The sequence below is a fragment of the Marmota marmota genome, unplaced genomic scaffold, assembly GCF_001458135.2.
Source record: "Marmota marmota marmota unplaced genomic scaffold, marMar, whole genome shotgun sequence".
Classification (NCBI taxonomy): domain Eukaryota; kingdom Metazoa; phylum Chordata; class Mammalia; order Rodentia; family Sciuridae; genus Marmota; species Marmota marmota.
The window spans coordinates 10,958,267-10,985,246 of NW_026000119.1; the positions used below are offsets into that span (position 1 = coordinate 10,958,267).

The window sequence follows — 26,980 nt, forward strand, 5'->3', positions numbered from 1 at the left end:
GCCCGCCTCCCCTAGCCTCTCGCCTCGCCGAGCCCAGAAGCCGTGGCGCGCTGCTTGGGGAGGCGCGAGGAGATTTCCCCCACGGCCGGCGCGCGCCCTGCTGAGCCCCGGCCCGCGTTCCAAGTGGAGTCCGAGCTGAAGCCCCGGCGGGCGCCCACGTTCCATTCGGGTAGAGGCTCAGTAAGGGAGGGAGTAGCTGATCCGCCCGACTGCGGGGAGACCTCCAAATAATGGTGCTGTTTAACTGCTAGCCACTATTGCCTTGATTTATTGAAGCGTTTAACACAAACACCCAGAGAGAGAAATATCGAAATTCTTTGGTAGGATGGCGTGAATTAGTAAAATCCAGCTAAAGCTGAAGTCTCAGCAGGAGCAAAGAAAACTTTCCCTCTTTTGGAGACCACCAGCACACTACTAAGACTGACTTGCTTTGCATTCTGCCACTTTTCTCTCCCTGATTTTGCTGTTTGGTGGTTTCTTCAGTCTTTAGTTGGCTTCTCCACACATTGTGGGGATCCCAAGGATTGGGGCTTGGATCTCAGATCACTAGTGCTTCCAAGGTGATTTTATTTCTCCCCTTAGCCAGCACTAGCCTCTGAGTAACAGAATCCTACATTAGGCCCGAAGTCTAGAAATTTATTTCTGTTCAGCTCACACAGCTGACACAGCTTACACAGACTGGACGTTCAAACTCAATCTACCCCAAATTGAACTTTAAATCCTTTCTCCACTTCTAAAACTGCTTCGCCCACACTCTCAGTTGAAGATCTATGCATCAGCATTGCCTTCCTGACTTCCCAAGCTACTTTTCTACATGATACTTTTATCTGTCTGCTCTTCACCTCCTGCACCTCTTGTTCTCTGAATCTTGTTATTTCTGCCCCCAAATGTCTCTCTGATGAAATTTCTGCTTTTCATTCCCACTAGCCTTGTTTTACATCTTGTTATTCTACATTGGGGCAAATGACCTCCCTTCAATTCCACCTCTTTTCTCCTTGTCAGTGTTCCACTGTTTCCAAATTATATTACAGAATCAAAGCTGCTAATTTATCATATTGATGCTTAGACATCTCTGTGAGCTTCCAGCTGTTTAAATAACATTTAATTTCTGTAGTTCGATTTAGTAAATGTTCATGATCTGCTCCTGTATTACTTTGCTAACACAGAGCTACCATAACAAACTACCAAGGTCAGGGTGGAACAATGGAAATTTATTTTCTTTCAAGATGTTGGTGTGAAAATGGCTCATCTTTTCTCTGTGTCATTACTTGGTCTTCTCTCTAATCTTCTTTTCCTACGACACCAGTCATATTGGATTAGGAACTTCCCTAATAAGTTCACTTAAAGCCTATCTCCAAGTGTACCCATATTCTGAAATTCTAGAGTTAGACCTTCAATGTTTCAATTAATGGGAGGACACAATTCAGCTGATTACAGCCTCTAAGGTACTTTTCTAGTATGGTTTCCCATTCTGTACATCTGTCTATTCAGTATTATTTGTTGGTTCCTATGTACTCATACATGCTGATCATATTTAGATAGTTATGGCTACCCATCACCTGATCTAGGTGTCTGTGTCCTTCTCCTGATTGTAAGCTTCTCAAAGGCAGGACTGGTGACTGGTCCAGAGCACAAGCCTGACTCCTGCTATTCATCAGTTCCTTCTGTAGATAAGACATTTCCTGTGTTCCAAGTAAGGATCTAAGCACATTAAACAGAGTGTGATATAGTTCTTGGCTTCCAGAAGAAACACATTAACCAAAACCAAAAACAGAGATTTCCATCCTAAACAGATTTTATGAATCCTGTCATTCAAGAGGCTTCTAAAGATGGAGTGCCCTGAGCAGCAGCACCTGTACTGCATTGTTAATTCAGTTTTGAATTAAGAGAGAAGAGGAGAGCTGGGTGCAGTGGCACATGCCTGTAATCCCAGAGGCTCTGGAGGCTGAGGCAGGAGGATGGCAAATTCAAAGCCAGCCTCAGCAATGGCGAGGGGCTAAGCAACTCAGTGAGACCCTGTCTCTGAATAAAATATAAAATAGGGCTGGGGGTGTGGCTCAGTGGTTGAGTGCCCCTGAGTTCAATTCCAGGTACCAAAAAAAAAAAAAAAGAGGAGAGCCAGGAATGAAAAGAGATAACAAGATCTAATGCAATGTTTTTTAAATATGACTTGGACTTCCAGTATCACTTGAAGGATTTGTTAAACATATAAATTCCAAGTCCACACTCCAACTTCATTGGTTCAGAAACTCCAGGACCTCAGTCCTGAAATTATAAATCTTCTGAATTCTGGAGCACCCTAAGTTTGAGAAGCAACAGTATGTTCCAAATGGAAAGGCTTTCATAATTGTTTTTTCCATTGTCCTATGCTTCATTATTACCATCGATGCTATCACCTAGAATCCCAGTGTTGGAAGAAACTTCAGTGGTTTTTAAGTCAGTCTGAATCTTTGGTTTGTGACTGCAGTGTTCTACCCAGAAGGCAGACTGCCTGCATTTATGTATTGCTCTCTACTTCTGAGCTGTGTTACCATGGACAAGTTATCTCACTTGACTGTGTCTGTAAAAATGGAAATGATGAGAATGCACATTTCATAGTGTTGTGTGGATTAGGTGAATTAATACACATAAGTATCTTAGTCCATCTGGTGTAGGATACTACAATAAAATTACCAAACATGAGTGGCTTATTACAGTTCTAGCAGCTGGGAAGTCTAAGATAGTGGTGCCAGCAGGTTTGGTGTCTGGTGAAGGTTCAGTTTCTGATTCGGAGGGAACCTTCTAGCTGTAGACTTGTAAGGTGAAAGGGAAAAAAGAACTCTGTTATGGTTTGGATCTTTAATGTCCTCCAGAGGCTTATGGAGTGTTAACGGTTTGGTTGTCAGCCTGTGGCCCTGGTGGGAGGCAGCTTTCTGCATTGAGGCCTAGAGTGAGGTAGTTACGTTGTTTGGGACATAGCCTTGAAGGGAATGTTGGAACCACGTCCTTCCCTCTCTTTCTTTGTTTCTTGGCTTCCATGAAGTCAGCAGGTTTGCTCCACCACACACTTTTGGTCATAATGGTCTCCCTTACCACAGGTCCAATGGCAATAGAGCCAATCAGCCATGGACTGAAACATCTGTTAGCAAAAATAACTTATTCTTCTTTTAACTTTATTTATCTCAGGAATTTGTCACAGCAATAAAAAACTGACTAACACAGCCCCTTTGGACCTTTTAAAATAAGGGCAGTAATCCTTTTTATAAGGGCCTCATTCCCACAACCTTATCATCTCTCAAAGACACCATTGCATAATAGCATCTCTATGTGGGTTTGGATTTCAGTATACAAATTTAAGAAAACATTAACATTCAGACTAGAGCATTAAGGCATGTGGAACACTGTCTGGCAATGGTAAATGCTAGCAGTGCTAGGGTTGTATTAGCTTGTCTATCTTCAATAATTATTTTCAACTGCTATAATTGCTTATTTGGTCATCTTTGTCCCAATTGGACTGTGACCTTCTTGAGCACAGGGGCTCCATGCCAAGCACAGGATTTTATAGGAAACACTTACTGAGTACCACTATGTACCAAGCCCAACACTATGAGCAAGAGAATAATCAAGAAAATAGGCTAAAAGCCTGGCCTTTACAGGGGAGGACTTACATTCCTTGGGTATTTTCTGAGTGAATGAATGAATCTAGTCAGGTAGAGGGTCTGCAGTCTAGTGACACAAGGAAGAGAGAAGTGATAGGAAAATAATCATATCCCGGGGCAGTAGATTGAGCAAATTACTTCAATTTTTATCTATATATTGGGTTTAAATTTCATACTTTTACTATGCATATAAAAACATTATTTGATTTAGGAGGAACAGAACAAAAATACTATTTAGATAGATCCTTTGGGGAATTATATTCTCATTTGAGAGACACACAAGAAGGGGTTCAGAGAAGAGATTACCAGGCTGAAGTGGGAGGGAAGGTACTAGGGCCAGATCAGATTTTGTTATGCAGTAAATATTAATAGGTCTGGGTTTTTAACAGTGTAAATTATTTAAAAGAAAATCAGAAACATTCTTCCTGATTCTATTACATCACCCTTAATTCATCTTGGAATTGGAATGCATTCTGCTGTCGTGCACAACTAGGTAGAATAAATTTTAAAAAAAAATTTTAAATGTCTTGCTTGAAAATGTGTCTACACACATAATTTAGAGTTCAATGTGTGTTTACCCACAATTTGGTTTACAAATTAGCACAAAAGAAATGTAATTAAAAAAAAAACTGTCAGCAATTCTTGTATCATATAACTTGAATAGCATTTGGCCCACTGCATCTTAATTAAATCTTACACTCCAAGAGTTTCTCTTAGCATCGTAAACCCAAAACCTGTCATCCAAATATTTATCCATTCTTTCTGGCTTACTGATGTTCCCTTTTGTGCTTTTACTTTAAAATAGTTTACCCCTGCAAACTACCTACCTTTCACTTATCCCCAAGGCTGTAAATTTCTCTCTCTATCCATAGAATTCCTTCCTTTAATATCCATCTTAAAACTGTACTTCTCAAAAGAAGTTTTCTCTTATTACATAAGCACAGTTCACAAAGTTGCATTTTTCTTCATCTGACGGTCACAGTCCAATTGTGATATTACCAGTATTAATAATCCCGGGAGTCTGGAATATGGGGTGGGACAGATAACCTGGCCTGGATGCTATTTGGTTTTATTTTATCTGTGTAGTAGGTTTCTGGGGGACGTGATGTGCAGACCCCATTCTTAGTCTTAGTGCTATAGAGGACATTTTAAAAGACAACAGTAAAAAGACTTCAAATGAATGGATACATCGTCATCTCCCCATCTCTAACTTATTTATTGTTAGAATTGCCTGTTTATTTCCTGGTTTGCTTTTATTTTCCAGTGAGAACTGATGAGACAGACATGAGCTGAAGTACCCGTTAGTCTCGCCGTCTCCACCTTTAAAAGGAAATCCAAAAGGAGTTTCTGGCATGTGTGGTGTTGCTTAGCAATTCACCCAAACAAACATGTTTCCCCCACATTTTTTCTCAGTCCTTATTTATTCAAGAACATCATAAAATAAATTTTTTACCACTTGACATCTGAAATAATTAGAAGAAAATTTGGTGTTTGGGACTTTATAAGAACTGCTCACCATAGTAAAACTTAGACTTTATTTTATTCCTCATTTTTCTGCTCTAATAAGGCAGGCTAGGCTTTGTGGTATTCTTCATGTCTGGGTTTGGTTTGGATTTGCCATTGTGTGTTTCTGTCTCTGTGGGATTATCTTGGCGTCATTGCTGGCTGGCACTGTGGTCTTGAGGACCTACCCTCTCTCCCTTAGTTTTCTTCTCTAAACAATGAGGTTAAATATTTGCTCAAATCCCCTGTGGAATTTTTGTTGAAGATTAATCAAGAAAAAATAATAAGTTCATCAAACATTTATTCAGTGTCCACTAGATGCCATACACCATGTTGGACTTGGGAGAGACAAAGATAAAACATGATTGCCTACCTTCAGGAGGAATCAAAAGACTGCAGGGAAACATCCTTATGTTTCCCTCACTCCCTCTTCTACCCTACATAGACTTGTGAATCTTTCTAGATTCAGACATCAACAACTGACCTGATCTTGGTTCCCAGCCCCAACTTACTTGCACTTATGCCCAGCAAAACTTTATCTAAACATTTGCATCCTATATTAGGAGTATTTTTTCACATTGTCATCATCTTAAGAATTATGAAAACTCATAGAGTAGAGACTCTGACTTATTTAATTGTTGATGAGCAGCTCAGAAGCAAGTCTCCTTTACAGTGATAAAATAACCAAGTCTGTGATTCAGGTGAGGCTGCACCACCATTAAGCTCCCAAGTGGTGAGCATGGAACTCAGGCGTGGCTGGAACATCGAGTTCCCTTGGCCCCTCTGAATGGTATTCAGCAATGAAAATGAAAATGATTCAATGAAAACCAGGCCAGAGATATTTCCCAGTTGTTGTAAAAGAAAAGCTTTTCTTACCATTAGATTTGAAGTTGTAAGGATGTAATCCCAGACAAGCTGGCAGCCAAAATGTTCACACTCCAAAAAATGGAGCCAGGAGCACATACACGATAAAGTGCAAGCAATGTGAAGACTGGAAGAATATCAAAATTGAACTAATGTTTGGGTAGCCATGATAGTCAGGAACATTACAATATACATTTTTATCATGTGCCATCACCTGGTTTAATGAGGTGTAGATATTTTATTTATCATCTGTCTTTTTCAAGCTCCAAAGAATTTTGAACTAGGTAGGGCCAAGAACAGAGCTCCTTGGAACACTGTGTGAAGCTCTTCTCTTCACCAACTCTAATTTAGTCATTAGTACCCTGTGGGTATATTTGTTTAAAAACCGAATCCAACTGTACTACCACTAGCATAGACTTTTCCAAAAGCTTATCAGATTTTTTTTCAAATGCTTCTTGATGCCAACATAAATGAGGCTTTTAGAATTCCCAGATATTCCAGACTTTATAGAATATCTGCCCATTCATCCTGCATACTGCAAGAAACTTGCTATACACAGATAAAACATTTAACCAGAAAGAACTTTGTGACACTCTTCTGGAAAGGTATTGTTGTAGAATTTTGTTTTATTTTAAATACAGATTATGGGCTCTAATTCCTAGGGGTTCTGATTTATTACGTCTTAGGTAGGTTTTAGCAATCTGTATTTTAAAAGAGGAGAGCAAAGAGTTGGAGCAAGACCATGTTTTAATGATGTTTGAGCTTCCAAATCAAGTACTAATTAAAGTTAGAACTTTGGATTTCATGAGCTGAAACATTTCCTTTTTGGTTGATTTATTAAGGTTAGGATTTCTGTTAATTGCAAATAAAATTACACTAAATAATATATTTGAACAGAAGTGAATCCTATAGACTGGTAAAAGTCATATTAGACATATGCATAAAAAGCTATACAAACACATCATTGGGCCCCTTGTCTGAGCTGAGGGGGCTAAAGAAGGAATTGAGGTGGCTGGGTTGGCTCCCACTCTGCCAGGTGAGGAAGTTAGGGACTTTGGGGACACTGACCTCTACTTTTTCTTTTTAAACGTCATTAAATTGAAACTTTGAAATCTTTGCTATAATAATATTCCAAAGAACCTTCTAAAAGTGCCTTTTCATTCTCTTGACATTATTTTCTGAAGCTTGTCACTTTGATAAAGTTCAATTTATGAATTTTTATTTAATGGTTTTATTTTTGGTGTCATGTCTTAGAAATCTTTGCTTCATCTGAGGTCATAAGTATTTTTGTCCATATTTTCTTTTGGAAGTGTCATAATTTTAGATTTCACATTTAAGCATATGGCCCATTTTCGATAATTTTGTATATGATATGAGGTATGGATGAAGGTTTTTTGGTTTGTTTTGATTTGAATCAGATAATTCCAGAACTCTTTGTTGAAAAGACTAGAATCATCTTTGTACCATTGTTAAAATTAAATTGGCCACATATAAACAAGTAAGTCTATTTCTGTATATTCTGTTCTGTTCTCTGATGTATGTGTTTAGCCTTTTAATAACATCATCCCAGCTTGGTTAAAGTAGCTTTTCTCATACTGCTGCTTACTGGCTCCATAAGATATTTTAAATTTGTAAACTTCAATGGCTTCATTTTATTTAATGCTTCTTTGTGATCACAGCCCTTACTTTGATGTGACCCAAGTGCTACTCATTAGTTTATCAGCAAACATTCGTAAGCTATATTGGGTTTCTGTCTGAATGATATTTAGAAGTCACTTACAAATGCAAATTTTAATATTAATCATCAGTTAACAAAAAATGTTTAAAGTAGGCTTTATTTGTTAAGTTAGTTTTAGATTCATAGCAAAATTAAGTAGAATATACAGAGATTTCCCATATACCCCTTATCCCCATACATGCACAGCTTACCTCATTATCAATAGGCCTCATCAAAGTACTACATTTATTACAATTGATAAACCTACATTGACAGAGTATTATCACTGATGGTCAATGGTTTACATTAGGATTCCCTATTAGTGTTGTATATTCTAATGACCAAATTTGTAATGACATCTGTCAACTATTACAATACCATACAAAATAAATAGTATCACTCATCAAAAAATCTTCTATGCTCTACCTATTCATCCCTTTTTCTCTACTAACTCCTGGAAACCATTGATATTTTTCCTGTCTCTATTGTTTGCCTTTTCCAGAATGTCAGATTGTTAGAATCATATAGGTTGGTTTCTTTCTCTTCGAAATTGTTATAGTTTGGATCTGGAGTGTCCCTCAAACCCCATGGACCACCAGCTTATGGCACTATTGGAAGGTGATAGAATCTTTAGGAGGTGGATCCTGGTGGAAGGAGGTTAGATCATTGGTAGTGTGTCCTTGAATGAGATATTGTGACCCTGGGTCCTTCCTCTCTGTGTTTTCCTCCTGGCCACCATGAGGTGAGCAATGCTCCTGTGCTTCCACCATAATGTCCTGCTGCTACAGGCCCAAAACAATAGGGCCCAGTGACCAAGGAATGAAAACTCAGAAATTACAAGCCCAAATAAACCTTTCCTCCTTATAAGTTGATTATCCTAGGTATTTTGTCACAGTGACAAAAAGCTAACACAGTAGTGTTCATTTGAATTTCCTCTACACTTTTTCATGGCCCAATGATTCTTTCTTTTCTTTTTCTTTCTTCTTTTGTACTGGGGATTGCACCCAGAGGAGCTTAACCACTGAGCTGCATCCCCAGCCCTTTTAATTTTTTTTTTGTTTTGAATAGGGTATCCCTAAGTTGCTTAGGGTCTCGCTAAGTTGCTGAGGTTGGCTTTGAAATTGTTATCCTCCTGTCTCAAGCTCCAGAGCCACTGGGCTTAGAGATGTGGGCCACCACAATCGCTAGTTCATTTGCTTTTAGTGCTGAATAATATTCTATTGTTTATATGTAGCACAGTTTGATCTCTTTGCCTACTGAAGAACTATAGCCCACATCCTGCATCAACAGAATCAGGGTCACTACGGGTGAACTGGGCTGGCAAAGAAAAGGCCACACAAACACAAAATACCTTTTTCGGAGATAAGGGATGGCTCTGCAATCTCAGGGGTCAGCTTCACACTGGGCAGCACTGGAAAGAGCAAGAGGAACAAGGGAGGCAAGAGGCAAGAGGGCGAGCGCATGGGAACCCCTGTATTTATTAGGGGAAAGTCATTCCATAGAATATTCCACCCAAATAAGGCAAGGGATTGTCTTACAACAAACAGGGGGTGTAGCCCAGTCCCATTGGGTGACGCCCAACCCCAGAGCTGCACTTCCTTGCCAAGTGAGGGTAAGGCCCACTTGTTTCGCACTGCGTGTAATGCAAGTTCCATACCCCATTACTCAAGGCTAAGGGGGCGTGCTCAGCTCCTGTTCAGGGCGACCCCAACAAAGGACATCTAGTAAATTATAATTTGGCAATTATAAATAAAGCTGCTATAAATATCCATGTGCAAGTTTTTGGATGAACCCAAGTTTTCAATTGCTTTGGGGACACAGTTGCTGGATCATTTGATAGAAGCATGCAAGTAACTTATCTTAAAGTGCTTTATCACCTGTAATGAGTGAGAATTCCACTTGCTTCATGTCCTCCCCAGCTGTGAAGTTGTCAGTGTTTGGATTTTGATTATTCTAATACTTCAGCAGTAATATCTCATTTGCAATTCCTTGATGACATATGATGTGAAGCATCTTTTCATATGCTTATTTGCCATATACAACTCCCTTGGTGAGGTGTCTATTCAAGTATTTGGCCCATTTAAAACCAGATTGGTTATTTTCTTGTTGATGAGTTTTAAGAGATGTGTATTTTGGATAATAGTCCTTTGCCAGATACATCTTTTGCAAATATTTTCCTTCAGTCTGGCTTGTCTGTATTATTGTTTTTTAAAGTTTCCCCTTTTACTGAAGGTTTTGACTTAAGATATTAGCAAATGTATACTTTCTACTGACAAATGCATTTCAAAATAAATAATAATATTACATCGCCAAAGTCTATAAATTTTCATTTTGTTGTAAAACAATAATATAATAAATTTTCTTTATACTTAAATATATTCATTGCTCTCTGCCAATGAACTCTCTTCTCTGATAGATTAAGATATCCGGGAAAAGGTACAAAACAGAATGGTACTCTCTTTCAAATTATCAGTAGAAGATGGAGGAATTACTGGACCTCTTTCTGGTTCGTACAAGTTCTTTGACTCTGAGTTCACCACCAGACAGTGGGCAGGTATGTCCACAGGTATAAACAATTATGTCCTCCTCTTTCCTCTTCTTTTGTCTCCTCTTCCCTTTGGTTCTCTTCCTCCCACTTCCCCTCCTCATCCTCCTCGTTGATCTCTGTTACCTGAGGTAAAGTCTGAGGAAGTCTGGAGGGAAAAATATTCATGCTTCCCTATCTTATGTTTAGGAGAGGTTATACTCAAATTAGTTACTCACTGCATAGTTGTGTGAATATCCATTTTATTCTTTGTCTTCATTGGTATTTTAGTGAGAACTAGAAAAGGTACTATCACAAAAGACAGGCCATCTATCTTGTTTTGTAATCAAACTTTTAACTTTGGAATAATTATATATCCATAGCAAGATCAAAGAAATATACAAGAAAGTCCTGTGTACCCTACACCAAATCTTCCTCAGTGTTGACATCACTTTTTTTTCTTTAATGTGTTTATTTGCCATCTGTACTTCCTCTTCAGTGAAATGTCAGGGAACATCTTTTGTCTATTTTTCAGTTGCATTGTTTGATTTTTAAATTCTAACTTTTGAGAGGTCCTTATTATGATACAATAATAATTGAAAAAGTTAATCTGAGTTTCTGATTTCCAGCACATAGCTCCTAAAATACTCAGATTCTCAGGAGTGACTGCTACTTTTCCTGTGTTAAATAGATGAGTGATGGCTGGGTCCCTGAATAGCTTCAAGAGGGGGCTGGTTGCCAGAAAGAGCAAGCCATAATGAGAGGGTTGGGACTTTTCAGTCCCACTCCCTAACCTCTGTGGAGGGCAGAAGGGCTGGCAACCCAGTTTAATCACCATTGGCAAATGATCTAATCAATCATGCTTTACATAATAAAACCTCCACTAAAACCCCCTAAAACATGAGTTTCCAGGAATTCTGAATTGGTGATCACACAGAGGAGCTCAGAGGGCAGCACATTTGGAAAAGGCATGGAAGTTCTGCACACCCCCTCTCCCTGCCTTGCCTGATTCATCCATTCTATTCAGCTTTCCCTAAGTTGTACTCTTTATAACAAACCAGTAAACACAGGCAAATATGTTTCTGAGTTTTGTGTATTGTTCCAATGAGCTATTAAACCTGAAGAGAGTCATGGAAATCCTGATTTTGTAGCCACATTGGACATCAGTGTGGGTGTCCTGGGGACCTAAGTCTTGCAACTGGTATGTGAAGTGAGTTCAGTCTTATGAGACTGATCCCTTTAGCTTTTGGAGCCTGCACTGACTCTTGAGTACTTTGTGTCAGACTTGAATTGAATGGTCAGACTCTTATCAGTGGCTAGGGAATTGGGACATTTATAATCTTGATATAAGTCCTTTGTGTGATGTGTGCTCTGGGTTTCTATTTGTTTGTTGACAGAATATAGGAATTTAATTGATTTTTGAGTTAATTCTGTATCCTGTAATTTTGCTGAACTCATTTATTAGTTCTGGGAGTGTCTGTATAGATTTTCAACATAATGATATTATCTAAAAATAGAAACAGTGCCTTTTCTTCTCTTCTAATGTATGTGCCTTTTATTTTTTATTTTTTATTTTTTTGTCTGATTGCAGTGAGTTCTATCCAGTTCTATATTGCATCCAGTTCTATGTTGAGCTGGAGTTGTGAGAGTAGACATCCATGCTTTGTTCTCCCTCTTAGAGGAAAGGCACTTAGCCTAAGTATTTATCCCTAAGGATGATGAAACCTCTATTGGAGAATCCTCCCTGTCTCTTTCTAGCTTCTGGTCGTTTCCACAGTATGTGGTGTTCCTTGGCTCGCAGCAGTGTACCATCCATCTCTCCCTGAGCGTCTCTATTTGCACATAGCCTTCTTCGTATCAGGATATCTATCATATTGGTTTAGGAGCACACTGTGCTCCAGTATGACTTCATTGAACTAGTTAATTAGCTCTGCAACGAGTCTTTCCAAATAAGGTCGCTTACTGAAATACTGGATACTAGGTCTTTGATATCTCTTTTTTAAGGGAATACATTCAGCTCATAGTACTATCATTCCCTAATTACCTTTAATGGCTACAGGATCTGTGTGGTCTTTTACCTTTATTTCCTGATGTGAACATTTGTGTCTTTTAACTTCTTGTTTTTCCATCTTGCTAGAAGATTTTGAATTTACTTATTTTTTAAAGAATGAGCATTTTGTTTAATTTTCTTTGTTTTCAGTTTCATTGATCTCTATTCTTCTCCTTATTATTCCTTTTTTCTGCCCGCTCTGGACTTGTTTTGCTCTTCTTTTCTAGTTTCTTGGGCTGGGATCTTAAATGGTTGTTTTTCTCATATGAGGGGTCTAGGAACTGCTGCATCAAATCTGCCTGGTATCAGCACTTAAGCCCCTTCTTCTCTTTATTCCTCTCAGGAATAAAGAGGAAAATGATGCATGTCCAGTGTTTGAGCTGCATCTAGAGGAAGGCCTGTATTACTTTTCCCTGCCTTCCAGAAGCAAAAGATCAGTACTTTTATTCAATAATATTAAAATAATAACTTCAAGTATAGCTTTGATATGTTATGAGCAACACTGGTGATAGAACACTTTAGGATCCTACTTTCGGATTTCTCGTTAGGGCTGCCTCACATTCTCATTATAGAACCTCAGAGAAAACTAATTTTTTATCTCTTTGGTGGCTACCTTATGCTTCTTTCAATGTGACAAGCTGAACATATTCAGCTTCATGGATCTCTAGGATTAATTTCATCTTAGGAGGGTATATTATTAGAGATTTAGGTCTAATGGACAATATCTAGCTGCTAGTTGGATTAAAATAACCATATCATATTAATCAGACATGAGCCACTATGGTATTTGGGAAAAAATAGGTAAGGTGAAGAAAGTGTTTAAAAATAACACTGAAGTTGAATTTGCAATGTTGCAGAGAATTTATGATTTGGGAATGGGTGTTTCAAGTGAAGAACATAATTATGCTTCAAGTGTATGAATTTGCCATATTGAAGAAGTACAGAAAATTGCCTTGTGAATTTTCAAAGTAGAAAATAACCTTTTCCTCAATCTCCACAATGATGTTTTTAAAGTCCTCTTTGCATGCTTGGCACATATCAATATCAGAAAATTGCTCATTACTGTTCTTTGTCTGTGTCTGACTCCACAGGCTAGACTGAGCACCATAGGAGACTTGGCTCTTAATGCTGCAATTGCAATCAAACAGTATTTGGAGACACTGTTACTAGGAGCATAGAAAATGGGAGTGACTGAGGGGAGAGGCCTTGTCAGGAACCAGAAAAAGAGTTTGAATCACAATTAGGTCATATAGTTGCTACAAGAGAATGATGAATAGATTCTCAGACTAAAGAACAACTACTCCAAAGTGAGTATCTACTATGGGGATATGGAAGGTGATGGGACATTGGTTTAAACATTGTTTTATAATTTATAATAACTTATGAATGCTGTTTCCATACTTTCATGAGCTGAAAAATGAAGAAACTGTTCTGACACTTTTGTATCAATAATATTTGAGATATTCTTCTATGGACTTTATTCATTATACATTCACTTTTATTCTGCCTACTCTTTCCTTCTCCTCTCAATTTTCCGAACATTTTCAAACCTTGTGAAAAGTTGAAAGAATAAGACATTTTGCCATACTCATTTTCTCTTTCTGTAAGCCACTTTGCTGACTTATTTTTTTTTTAATAAATTTTATTTTGTATATTGAAGGTATACAACATGTTATGGGATATATATATATATATATATATATATATATATATACACACACACATACATATATATTTCAAAAAGTTTACCATAATGAAGCAAATTAACATATCCATGATCTCACATTTTTACCCTTTTCTTGTTTTGTCTTGTGGCAGGAAGGATTAAAATTTCATTTAGTAGGGATCTCATACATAGTATAATGGGTATTAAGTGTAGCCCTCATACTATTGTACATTGAATCTCTAGACTTATTCATCCTCTGTATCTGTTACTTTGTATCTTCTTACCTGCCTCTTCCCATTTCCTGCTAGTACTGTTTTTCCCCTTTTGAACCATTAGAAAGAAATATTCATCATAGTTTTCTTAAGAATAAGGACATTTGCTTTCATAAACAATGCAATACTATCACCTGAAAAATATACGATAATTCTACAAAATCATCTCTCATATTGTGCACAATCAGATAATCTGATCTCTACATTTTTTTATAACTTTATGTATTTTTTAATCCAAGAATCAATAAACAATCATTGGTTGGTTATACCCTTGGTTGTGTCTTTTAGACTTTGAATCTTCACGTCTTTTATGTCTCATTACATCAACTCCCTTTTTAAAGGACTAACAGAATTAGAAAATAAAAATTAAGGATGCTCAGTTAATTTGGATGTCAGATAAACAATAGATTATCTTTTAGTGTAATATGTACTATGTTTATACTAAAGGATGATTTGTTGTTCTGAAATTCAAACTTAACTGGACAGTCTATATTTTATTTGATAGCTCTTCTTTTTGGAAAGTCCATGGTGGATGTTTTATAAAATAGTTCAAATTCTGTATTTACCTATTTTTCAGTGATCTGATCCTGCTAATATTGTTTAGAGAAATATTTCATACGTGATGTTGCATGCTTCTGATTTCATCACATTCTAGGAGACATATCTAATGGTCCCATTGATAAATTTAAGTTCAATACTGGATTAAAATGGTCACTACCAAATCATTCTAGTTAAAAACACCTTCCTCCTTTTGAAATTTTTGAGTAATTTGTGGGGTAATATATTGAGACCAAATGAATACCTGTTCCCAGTCACATTTTATGCACTGATTTTAACATTCACTAGTGGTAACTTCCTAAATCAATTATTACATTGTGGCTTGTGAAATTATTTTCTAATTTTATCATTTCTTCTGCGTTTATTTTTAGTTTGTATTTGTCTGTAAAGAAATGTTCTCCTCCTAACCTCTCTCTACCCATCACTACATATAAGAAAGGAATTTAAAAATTCAATTTGTTACAATCTATTACTACATTTTTCTTTTTACTACTTATTTCAATAGCTGGTGTTTGGTCAATGGAGAGTCCCTGCTCTTTAGTACCATAAATAGGAGTCCAGGTTGTCTTTGAGTGCTTGTTTTCATTCTGTCATAAAAAAATGTCCCAGGCTTACTTTGTACTCTTCTTACCAGGAATTAGGCTTTTTTCTAATAAGCCTGTCCAACTATCAGTTAGTTTACTACCATTCTGCTCCAAATCCATTGCCTCTCTTCTGCTTCCTTATCTTGCTGCACAATGCCGATCTTTGTCAGTAGAGGGCGCTGGAGGGACATTGAAGAACCGGCCCTCTCCTGTGTTCCGGGTGTCCTTGCTCTTCTTGCTTCTAAGGCACAGCTGCCAGCTTTGGTGCTAACTCTCCAGCTTCCTGCTCAGCAGCCCTGCCCCACGATTTCCTACTCGCCAGCCTCGGTTTTCTAGCCGCTTGTGGTCAGTATCCTGTTTACCAACTTCAGCCCACCCGCTGTGGACCGGACACAACAAACTTCTCTACCATCTCCTGGGCTGTCGCTGCACCCTTTCCAATAGGCATGAGTCTCTGCTTAAATTGTTCCTTATCTCATCCCTATGCCCTCACCAAATTTGTCTTTTATCCTCTCTGGTTAACCTCTTATTTCTAGTTAATAATTTTTTTATGTTCAAGTTTCCCTGTTCAAATTACTGGTGAATTTTCTGTTGTCTGAACCTTGACTGATAAAGAAGTGTTCCAGAGACTGGTGTTTGGTACCACTACTGAAAGATGTGATTTCGGGATAAACTTGGTGATGCCCTAGGATTTGAGCACAGTGCTGAGCAGTGTTCCTGACAGGAAATGAGATGCTTGCATTCTCTGGCATGTATGGATTACACAATTACTAGGCTATCAGCTACAGTTGATGAAGTGCCAATTGAAGCAAGTACATTGGGGGCCCAAAAGGCTGGGGCACTTGACTAATGATGCCTACCAGGACTGTGGTATGGGATTGCCTTGTCATAATAGAAAAGTTTTTCTGATACTCAGATTTAATGGAACCCACTCATCTATTTGTCTAATGTTTTAATGGCTTCCTTTTAAATTTAAATCTCTGATGTATTTGGATATTATTTTGATATATGGTGTAAGATATGGTTCCAATTTTATCTTTGCCCAAATGGATATCAAGCCACTCAAACTCATATATTGAAAAGTCCATCTTTTCCTAAGTGGTCTTGGATGTCACCTTTTTCATATATTAATATCCCATATGTGCTTGAATCTGTTTTTGAACTTACTGTTTCCTTCCACAGATATCTGTCTATTCATGTGCCAGTACCACACATTTCTTTTAGAGTCTTTATAGTATGTATTAATATTGGTTAGAACTGCCTTGTTGCTGTAATTTTTTAGAATCTGTCTTCATATTTTTATGCTTATTTTTCCATATAAACTTTAGAAGCAGCTTGCATAGCTCCAGGAAAAATTTTTTACTTTTATTGTTTATTGGAATCAAATTACATGTGTATATTGCGTGCAGAGAACTGACATTTTTATGATGTTGAATAGTGCAATACAGAAAATAAATGCTATCTTTCCATTTGTTCAAGTCTACTTCTTTGGCTTTTAGAAGTGTTTTAGTTTTGATAATATCATTGTTTATACATTTTCTATTAAGTATTTTATTTTTTTCTGTATTAATGACACATCTTCTAAATGGTTAGTGTTTGTATTTGGGGGGCATGTTTTAGGTCTATTTTATATCATACTAACTTACAGAATTTATTAGTTATCATATTCAGTATTGATTCTTACCTAAATAGAGATATAATTTGGCCAATTCTCATGCTTAATATCATAAATTTGTATCTCAATATGGTGCCAAACAGTGGTGGAGATAGGGAGCATATTTGCTTTGTCCTTGATCTTAAAATGGGAATGCCTCTAATGTTTCTCCACTGAGGATGATACTGGTTTGGGGGCTGAGGCATAAAATATTTCATCATATTTAGAAAGTATCCCTTAACTTTTGTGTTACAAAATTAGGAATGAATGTGGAATATGTCACAAGCTATATAACATGTTATTACTTGCTCACTATTATTTCATTTTTCTCTTCATTTATTCCAATTCACTGTGAGGGAAGTATGTCTTACTTGTCCATTGATACTGGCTTTAACCATGTGACATGCTTTGAACAATGGAATTTGATTAAAGAAGTAGTGTTTCAGTTCTGAGTGCAACACATCATGTTTCTGCTCACTCCTCTTGTGTTTCTGCTCCTACCATCAGGACTTGCCTTGGGACAGTTGCTGTTCCCAGACTGAGAGAGGTGGAGCACAACTAAATCCATCCTGCACCCTCAAGCACCACCACTCTGGTCAACTACAAACTGGGGAAGAAGAAAAGTAAATAGTAGCTATTGCAAGGCCCTGAGAGTGTATCCTGCTTATTATTGCCACTGAAAGAGCTTACAAATATAAAGTCTTTTTTATCATCTATAAGTCTAATCACATGACATTTTTCTCCTTAGACACAAACATATGGTGAATTATAGGAATGAACTTACTTATATTGAAGCACCATTGTGCTAGAATAAATTTTCTTTGATTTTGAGAGGTTCTTTGAGCTTGATTTTACATTCTGCTTGCTGGTATTTTATTTGGGAGTTTTCCAGTGCTAGTCATGAATAAGATTGGTCTATAGTTTTTTATGTGTGTGTGTGTGTGTGTACATGCATATCTGCATGCAATCTTTTTCAGGATTGATTGTAATAGTGGAATAAAGATCATTTGAGAGATGTTTTTTATTTTATTTTCTACTACAATTTGAGTGGCATTGGGACTATCTGATTTTCAACAATTTGATAGAATTCTCCTGTCAAATCATTTGGAACTAGTTTTTTTATAGCTAATTCTTTATATTTTTTATAGTTAACTTTTTCTCTTTCCTCAATGGAAATTTGCATGTTTATTTCTGAACATTCCAGAGTTGATTTTGGTATAGAGATGACTCCTGATGGTTTGACTTAAGATTTTTCAACTTATAACAGTATGAAAATTATACACGTTCAGTAGAACTCACACTATGAATTCCCATGGTGATGATACACAGTATGATGATCTCTTGTGATGCTGGGTAGTTGCAGTGAGCCATAGGAACCAGTCATCCATGTGATCAGGAGGGAAAGCAGCTGATGCTGCACAGTATACAGTGTTGCTAAGCTGGGATGTTTGGTATTTTGTTCATTGAGTACAGTTTTGACTTATAATATTTCAAAGGCTCAGTGGGTCTATCTGAATGGAACTCCATCAAATGTCAAGGAGAGCCTGTGTTGTTTTCCAAGAAAAGGATCTAAGTCATCTAGGTTTTCCTTTTGATTTGAATACAGTTGTGACAAATAGTTTCTTTTGATTTTTGAGGTGTTCTAAGTTTCATTGTCTATCTCCTTGTTTTTATTTCTTATTTGTGATTTCTGCCTTTTTTCATTATTAGGTTGGCTAGTGGTTTATCTATGTTGTTGATTTTTTCCCCAAAGTCCTAGTGTTTTGATTTATTAGTTTCTTTTTATCCAGTTCTCTATCTCATTACTTTTACTTCTCGTACTACCATTTCTTTTCTTTTTCTTGTTTTGTAGCTCTTTTCTAATTTTTAAGACTAGAGCTCAATTCACTTATTTTTATTCTTTTTGTTTTGTTGCAAGGATGTAAAGCTATCAGTATTCCTGTGATTATTTGATTAACTGTATTATATTGATTTTTGTCTTCAGTGTTTCTTTTGAAAATATTCTACAGTTTTAATTTTTCCTCTTTTATCCCAAGGGAAAATAGGCAATTTTTTAATTTCTAAATGGAATATCAGGTTTCAGAAAGAGCAGAAGAGCAAAACATGGAATTGAAGAAGCCTGCTCTACTCAGTCTTCCATAAGTTTTAGTTTTAATGAAAATTTGAATTCTGATTATACTTGAAACAGCATTTAAAATGTTTCTGTTACAAAGGGTCTGTCTCTTTCTTATCTAAGAGTGATCAGAATAGCTATCAGACCTGCACAAGGTTTCATCAAAGGCAGGAAATAAAAAAGTTGACTGAACAAATTTAATGAGTTGTGATGAGAAAAAATACAATGGATTTGTGATTGCATCTAGGCTTTTGTTAGTTTCTGTATCAGCTATGTTAAAATTAGTAAAAAGACTTTTTTGGCGTGGCTGGAGGAATTATAGCTGAGTATCAGCTCCCAGACCCTGGTTTCATTGGCTAGGAACTTAAGCTCAGCCAGAAAATGGTCAGTGGATCCTGTCTCTGACCCCAGCAGGATCTCTATCAAATTCAGCAGATTCATTAAAATGGTTACATGTTACTAATTCCATGACTACTGTGGGAAAGCAAATAAACAATTGACTCCACCATATTCATTACATTCAGATACAGGATTTATTCACACCAACAAAAATAATCACAACAAAATATACACTCATTAAAAAAACAAAAGATTAAAGTGACATAAAATGTTATATTCTCTTAAGTGTGTGTAAGTATCTTTTGCTTCTATATACCTTTCTATTCATAAAAGAATAACAAATATTAAAATACAGTGATAGTTTGCATTTTTTCAATAGAAAAGATGTAGACAACATGCTGAAGCTTTTAGGTTACAAGGGTGTTACCATGACAAAGCTACAAGCTAATGATCAAAAACATTATCTATTTCCTGATCCACATATCCATTCACCCACTAAACTGAGAAATAAGCATTGAGTATTGTCTTTCAATCTCTATAATGTATGTTTTCTTTTTACTAATAGTAAAGTATGAAATTGTACATTTTTTTCCCTTCTCTTTTTAATTGACCTCAGAGGATGCACTCTCTATTTCATGAGAAACACGAAATATCATGTGTTTATCTTCTTCCTTACTCTTAGGGTCTAGGACTAGCTTGTCTTCATTACTATGAGATTCGTGGCTTTGGAATTCCTGACTGACTCTGGAACTTTCCTGACTGTCAATCACATCAGAGTGCTCACTGCTGTTATCACGCGCGTTCCTCTTGTATTCCCTGGTCTGCTCTTGGCTGTGGGTTTCCACACTGTGGTCATCCGGCTGACTGGTTTCATGACTATCCTTCCCATGGCTATCCCAATCAGAGGGCACTTTCAGGCGGTGGGCAACAGGGATGACCTTGTGAGCGTCATTCAACTCTGCGCTCTCCATGTGTGAGGTGAGGTCCTCGTCTGTAGCATCAGGATACTGAACCATAGCACAGACAGAAGAAGAATGATATGAACAGTCAAGGATGGGAACATTAGAATTCTTTTTAGCTCTCTGTAATGTTTAGGCCAAATTATACTGAACATTGTCTAAATTTGGTTGAAGGAAATAATAATTTAGCATGTTGCTAAGTACTTTACCAGTCCCTTTCACATAAGTCATGTCCTTGAGTTAATAAGGTACATCATTTACCTATATAATGAAACCTTTGAGGTAGTCTCATTATCTCCAATTTACATAAAGAGAACACAAATCTGAGAGTTAAATTATGAAAAGAATACTAAGTGTGAAGCTAGGCCATATCTTGATCCTTTGCCTCTGGGTTCAACACAGAGACTCTAAAATTCCTCTTAGTTATAAAGAAGTGAATACCATATTTTGCAAATAATCATTGTTTTCTGAAGTCTTTTTTTAATCTAAAAAAAAGTAATTATATCAAATGCTTTGGAGACAGAATTTGGACACATAGAATTGTGTTGGAGTGGAAAAATTTGGAAGAAATTGTGTAAACTTAAAAACCACCAAGTGGAAAAAGTTTTGTATTTAATGATCATAAAGTAGATTATTAATAAATGTTTGCTTGCTTGCTGAATGATAAAGAAGTATGCAGACTCTGGTTTCCTAGAACTGAACTCTCTTTATTACCATTGGATGTATCTTTTAAAGGATTTACCTGGACTTCAGAAATGTAGAACTTCTTAGACTTTGACCTCACTCCATAATCTACACTATCTCCTCGGCCATCATAGGTTTCTACTGTAGGGACAATCTGAGTGAAAACCGGGGTGTCTGGACCATCAGTGGGAGATTCAGTGACCACTTCATCTGATTCATCGGAATGGTGAGACTCATCCGAATGGTGAGAATCATCGTCATCGGAGTCATCTGAGTCAGTAGAGTCCTGGTTGTTCACATGGTCTCCATCATCGTCATCATCCACATCGTCCATGTGGTCATGGCTTTCATTGGACTTACTTGGGAGGGTCTAAAAATCAAAACAATACAACAAATTAGTGTCTCGATTTTTATTTTCCCTCAGCTTTTATTGTGCATTAGTTTTTAATTTTTCTTTTATTTCATTTCACAATCTTTGCAATTACAATATACTCTATGAAGTGAGTGTCTTCCAATGTCTCTTTTAACACAATGATAAGTGAAATATGCTCTAAGGTACTTTTCTTACTTTCCAGTAAAAAATCATTTTCGAAGATATTTCTAAGACAAATATTTGAGTATAATATTCATGTTACAACATTGCTTTGTCTATACATGTTAGACAGTATTCATTTTACAAATTAAATGATGTAGTAGAAATAGAGACATAATTGTAAGGTTGATTTTTCTATTTGAAATGAAAATTTTGAAGCTATCAGAGAATTCATATTTTAATGTGTATATAAAACCTATAACCACATCCCTATTATCATGTATAATAAAAAGATGACTCTGCTATGCATATGTGTATAAACCACAGCTTAAATATGTCCACTGAATTAATCATTAAATGTCTATTAAAATTCTAATCAGCCAATAATGTATCATTCATCTAACTTTCCTTATTAGCGATTTTTAGCATATACAAGTTGAATCTTAATGTAAAATAGATTTATCTCCTTGCTCAAAATATACATTAATAGTCTTAATAAAAAGAATAGTTATCAAACCAACTATTATGTTAAGAACAAAAATATTCTAAAGGCAAAAAACCTTGACTTTGGTAAACATTAATCCCATGTTTATCAGATACTGTATAAGACATCTTTGAAAAACCTTAAATAAATGGCAAGAAGCTTAATGTTTCAAGTAATAGGCATTAGTAGACATTTTCTGCAACACTACACTTCTCTGAGGAAGAGATTCCAGGTAACAGCTTCTTCCATGTCTCAAGTGATGGGTCCTTGATGAAAGTGAGAATTTACCTCTTGTTTAAAGTCATCCCTTTCTTCAGAGGACACAGCATTCTGGAGGAGGAAGTGACATGTTAGTGTACATCATACATGCTCAGTTTTTTTTATTCAAAATTAATTTTTTCAGTCCAAAGAAGGTCGTATTTTTTAGCCTCAGTAGTCGATGTCTTTGAGTGGAAAAGGCCAACATGCTGACCAACTGGTGTCCCGAGCATGCATTTCCCAACAGGTTGGAAGGACCATTTTACCAGTCTGAATGACCTAGGTGGTAGGTCACTATTGTTTTAGTTTTGAGAAATTTAGGAATACCTGTGGGGCTAGGAGATTCTGCTTCTGTGATGGATCAGGCTTTAGCCATGTGGCCACAGCATCTGGGTGTTTGTTGTAAAGCTATGAAAAGGTGCATATTTGTCAATATTTTAAAAAGAAAAAGAAAGAAAGAAACCCAGGAATATCGAAATGTTATGCAGCTATATCCAACTATTGAAAAACAACTATACTAATCCTGATGGATAAATATAATATGCATTCATCTAAACATATTTTAGATACCCTTTTTATAACTTACTTTTACTTGTAGATTCATTTATTGAACTTAATAGAATCTACTAGGGGCCAAGAATTCTTTCAAAGTGTTTTACAAATATTAATTTGCTTGATTCCTTTAATCCCCTATGAGAATATTTACCACTAGTTTCCCCATCTTACAAATAAGGAAACTCAGTCACAATGTGGTTAATAGATAATAAGAGGCAGATTCAGGGTTCAAATTCAGGCTTACTAGCCCTCAAAACTGATTTTAACACCACACTTTGCTGTTCTATCTCTGCTGGATAAATTTCTCTCTCTGATGAAGCACCCCTGGAGCAGAGATGCACTTAATTTCCGTTCATCTTCACTGTTCTTTTCTTCTCAGAACAAAGATAAACTCTCTAAGGCAATGCTGTCTCATATAGTATCTTTAACCACATGTGGTTATTTAAATCTAAGTTAATTACAATTTTTAAATATTTAAAAATTTTACTTCCTCAGTTGCACGAGCCACATTTTGAATTATTAATAGCCACCTGTGTCTAGTGGCTGTCTTATCAGATAGTGAGAAATACAACAAAAAACAACATTGCACATAAGTTCTATTGCTCTAATGTGACAAAAATGTAAGTGGAATGGGCTTTCCTTTAGCCAAGTTAATCTATCTGGAAAGTAACGATAGATCAATGCAGAGAAGTAGAAATTGCTCTGGTGAGTGTCATCTGACAGGCTGTATTGCCCAGACCCAATCACTTCACAGCTCTGTCATTTGAAAATGAGAACCCCGGGGGTGCCACACAGTCCCCTCTACAGCCACATGGAGGAGAGGTGAGCAGGGAAGGAACTAGACAGTAAGACTTAGGATTTCTCTCATGGCTGACTCTAAACAGAGCAGCTTAATATTGGGCTTCTCTGAAGATTTTGCTGAAAGAAGAGGTTGCTGGCCTGAAAAAGATGCAAAAATTACTGCGATATATATTGTTTTTTCTTGATGGCATATGTATACAGGCCCAGGTAGACTATAAGTTAAATCTATAATTGAAAAAGTCACATGAAGAAAATATAAACAAAATCAACAGACTAAGAAACATTCGGAGCCCAGGCGTGATGGCACATCAGTAATCCCAGCAACTCTGGAGGCTGAGGCAGGAGAACTGCAAGTTTTGAGGCCAGCCTCAGCAACTTAGTGACACCCACAGCAACTTAGCAAGGCCCTATCTCAAAATTAAAAAAAATAACAGACTGAGGATATACCTCAGGGTAAAGTGCCTCTAGGTTCCTTCCCCATAATAAAAAATAAAATTAAATTTAAAACTTTTTTTAAAAATTCAGTGATCCTCACACTCCCAGAGAAACACTCCCAGTGCTCATCTTCAGGACTGTATCCTTACAGACTTTCTTGTATTTCCTACCAGCTCCTCTAAATGTCTGGGATTCTGGAAGGCTGAGCTTCTAAAGACCATTTAATGATATACTGCCATGACTTCATGTGTCCTTTAAACATGCATCCTGACACACCTGCACACACTCACACACCACACACAGCTGGATCACACACAGACTAAGAAAGAACACCTCTCTGCTGTCTTCATTAAGCAATCTAACTGCCATGACCCCAGGCAACTCTACACTGGCCTCTATTCTGTTCATCTGGAATTGAACTCTGTGTGCCTTTTTGTCCAAAATCCTCTGGACAAGGCCTACTTGTTATTCCTCTGGCACAGTTTCATCTATTGTGGAGGGGCAGGTACCTCTGCAATGGTGGTCAAATAATTGTAAGAAAGCATTTGGTTTGGTCTTATGCTTGGTTAGAAAATGTGATCTAAAGTCAGCTGATGACCACAATAGATACAAACAGCATAAATAGACTTTCACAATGGGCTTCTTATTAAAATCTTAGGCAATGCTGTGACTATTATGGTCATACCAACAGTTCTAACATCTGAGGTGAATTTTAAACTCATTGTTTCACAAAATAAAGCAAAGGATGGAATTTTCTGCTTCTCCAACAGCATATTGACTCGTAGGAAAAAAAAAAAAACATAATTTTACAGAACCAATTTTGTATAAGTGACAATGGCCCAGAGCATTATGTTATTATATGAAAACATCTAGTTTTATGAGAATATTCATTAAAAAGTATACCATGCTTGCTACTGGCTTAGATCTAGACCAGGCAGTCATAAATACTTACAAATTCATAGGATTGAATACGAAGATAAAATTGCAACAAATATGTTTACAGCACCTCTTGCAAAAGTTGCATAATTTAACTACATGATAAACCTAAAACGTGCTTACCTGCCTTTCTTCAGAGCTGCCAGAATCAGCCTGTTTAACCTTTCAGAGAGAAAAGATGGAAAAGAAATTGCAGTGTGAAAGTGTTCCTAGTACAGGGAAGCACATGATTTATTTGTTCTCAAGAATTTTAAGATTCAGCTGTACTCACTGGGAAGGAGTAGGCGATGCCTAGTAGGCAAAAGAAAATCACTGCAAATCTCATGGTAGTGACCTTTCCTGCAAAACATTTGTAAGGAGGATTTACTATTTTCATAAGTTAAGACATACTTTTAGATGCTGCCACTTTACAGAATAATCACAAATAAAATATATCCTACAAAATATTTTCTGTTGCTTCTAGAAAACTTTTCTTTTTAATATTCAAATCCTTTGAGTTAATATTTGTATTGCCACCCCTTTTCTCCATTTCTCACTACTAGCAAGGGAGAGAGAAATTTTACAACTCTATATTTATTCAACTTTTAAATTTAGAGTTCCAGAGATTATACAACAATTAGCTAATATGTTCATCTATCTAAATCTCAGATCAACAATTTTAATAATTAAAAAATAAACTAGAGTGTGGAATATTTATTTTTCAGGGAAGAAAAACACAAAGAGAAAATAAAAGTATAAAAGAAAATTTGCTTTCTCCATTTTTCCAACATGTATTTCAAATGTGAATTTTAATTTACATTATTAAGGTGTTGCTTATTTGCCATGAACTATCTTTGAAGTTATTTAATAAGGTATTCTAGAAATTTAAAATGAGCAAAGAAACATTGAAAACAGTTAACAGATTTTCTGTTTGGGATCACGAGTCTACAGTTGGTGAAAATTTTAACATGCAAAAGTAAGATATTCAGAAAGGGTTTTATTTTTCCTTAAAAATGAGATAAATAATTTTTAAAATAGCCTCATCAGTAGTTTATATTAGCATGAAAGATTCTTCTTGTTTTAATTTCCTCCATGATCATCTAGTCCCTTATAGTGATGTAGCCATACTTATCCCAAAGGGATGTAAAATTTTACCTTCTGAATAGAAGCATTGGTTTCACGTCCTTTGAGAACCCCTGGAAGTATTTTTTAGTTTTACATATGACCGGCTTTCAAAATGCCTGGAAACCTTTGATCCAGGAGACCTGTCATGTATCTGACCTGCTTATTCAAAAGACTAGAACAATAAAAGTCTGATTAACAGCCTTACAGTTAATACTATTTTCCTTACAACTTGGATTTCCCCATGAAATTCATCTGAACGCACACACCATGGCACAGTAGCCAGCTGCAGGCTTACCTTGGCTGGTGTCCGGTGGAGAAGGCTGAGAATGACCTGAGAGACCAGTGCCAGAAGATGCTGTGCTCTCTGGCTCCTCTTCCTGCTGCTGACAACCCTAACCTCCCAGTATTTAAATGCTGATCCAGACGTTCTCCACCAACTCCGGGAGGCGGAGAAATGTGTCATGAGGTTTTTGCCACTGCCCAGCCCACCTGCTCCCACACTTCCCCCTCTGGTTTTGTGGTTGAAAAAAAAATAACCACACACACACACACACACACACACACACACACATCTACAGTTAAAACATTACTTATGTACAATATCATTAACTAGATTTTTCATTTAGGGGATTGGCACTCAGCCTCCTGGAAGAGCAATTAGGGGTTCCATAAAAAAGGGAAAAGTAAATAGTTCTTACAAAGATTTTATTTTATAGTTTCTCAATGAGTAGGATAAAAAAGATTAATGTA

At 36.7% G+C, this 26,980-nt stretch overlaps 2 protein-coding genes across 4 annotated transcripts in view; both read right to left on the minus strand.

The window, feature by feature from the left end:
- Pkd2 (polycystin 2, transient receptor potential cation channel) overlaps positions 1 to 26,980 on the minus strand; it is an 82,249-nt gene that overhangs the window by 52,472 nt on the left and 2,797 nt on the right. For both annotated transcript variants that reach the window (XM_015499140.2, XM_048784849.1), the window contains exon 2: positions 23,280 to 23,287. The gene's annotated coding sequence lies outside the window, so the exon portion shown is untranslated. The remainder of the gene's footprint in view (positions 1 to 23,279; positions 23,288 to 26,980) is intronic.
- Positions 19,654 to 26,681, minus strand: Spp1 (secreted phosphoprotein 1). Of its 2 annotated transcripts, XM_015499141.2 has the most exons (7): positions 26,526 to 26,681; positions 25,398 to 25,465; positions 25,250 to 25,288; positions 22,727 to 22,807; positions 22,430 to 22,471; positions 21,184 to 21,495; positions 19,654 to 20,489 (listed from the first exon to the last, which is right to left on the minus strand). In XM_015499141.2, the coding sequence occupies exons 2-7, from the start codon at positions 25,449 to 25,451 to the stop codon at positions 20,085 to 20,087; spliced, it is 933 nt and encodes a 310-aa protein (XP_015354627.1). In that variant the 5' UTR covers positions 25,452 to 25,465; positions 26,526 to 26,681; the 3' UTR covers positions 19,654 to 20,084. The 2 variants fall into 2 exon arrangements, with proteins under 2 accessions (XP_015354627.1, XP_015354628.1); XM_015499142.2 differs by lacking the exon at positions 22,727 to 22,807.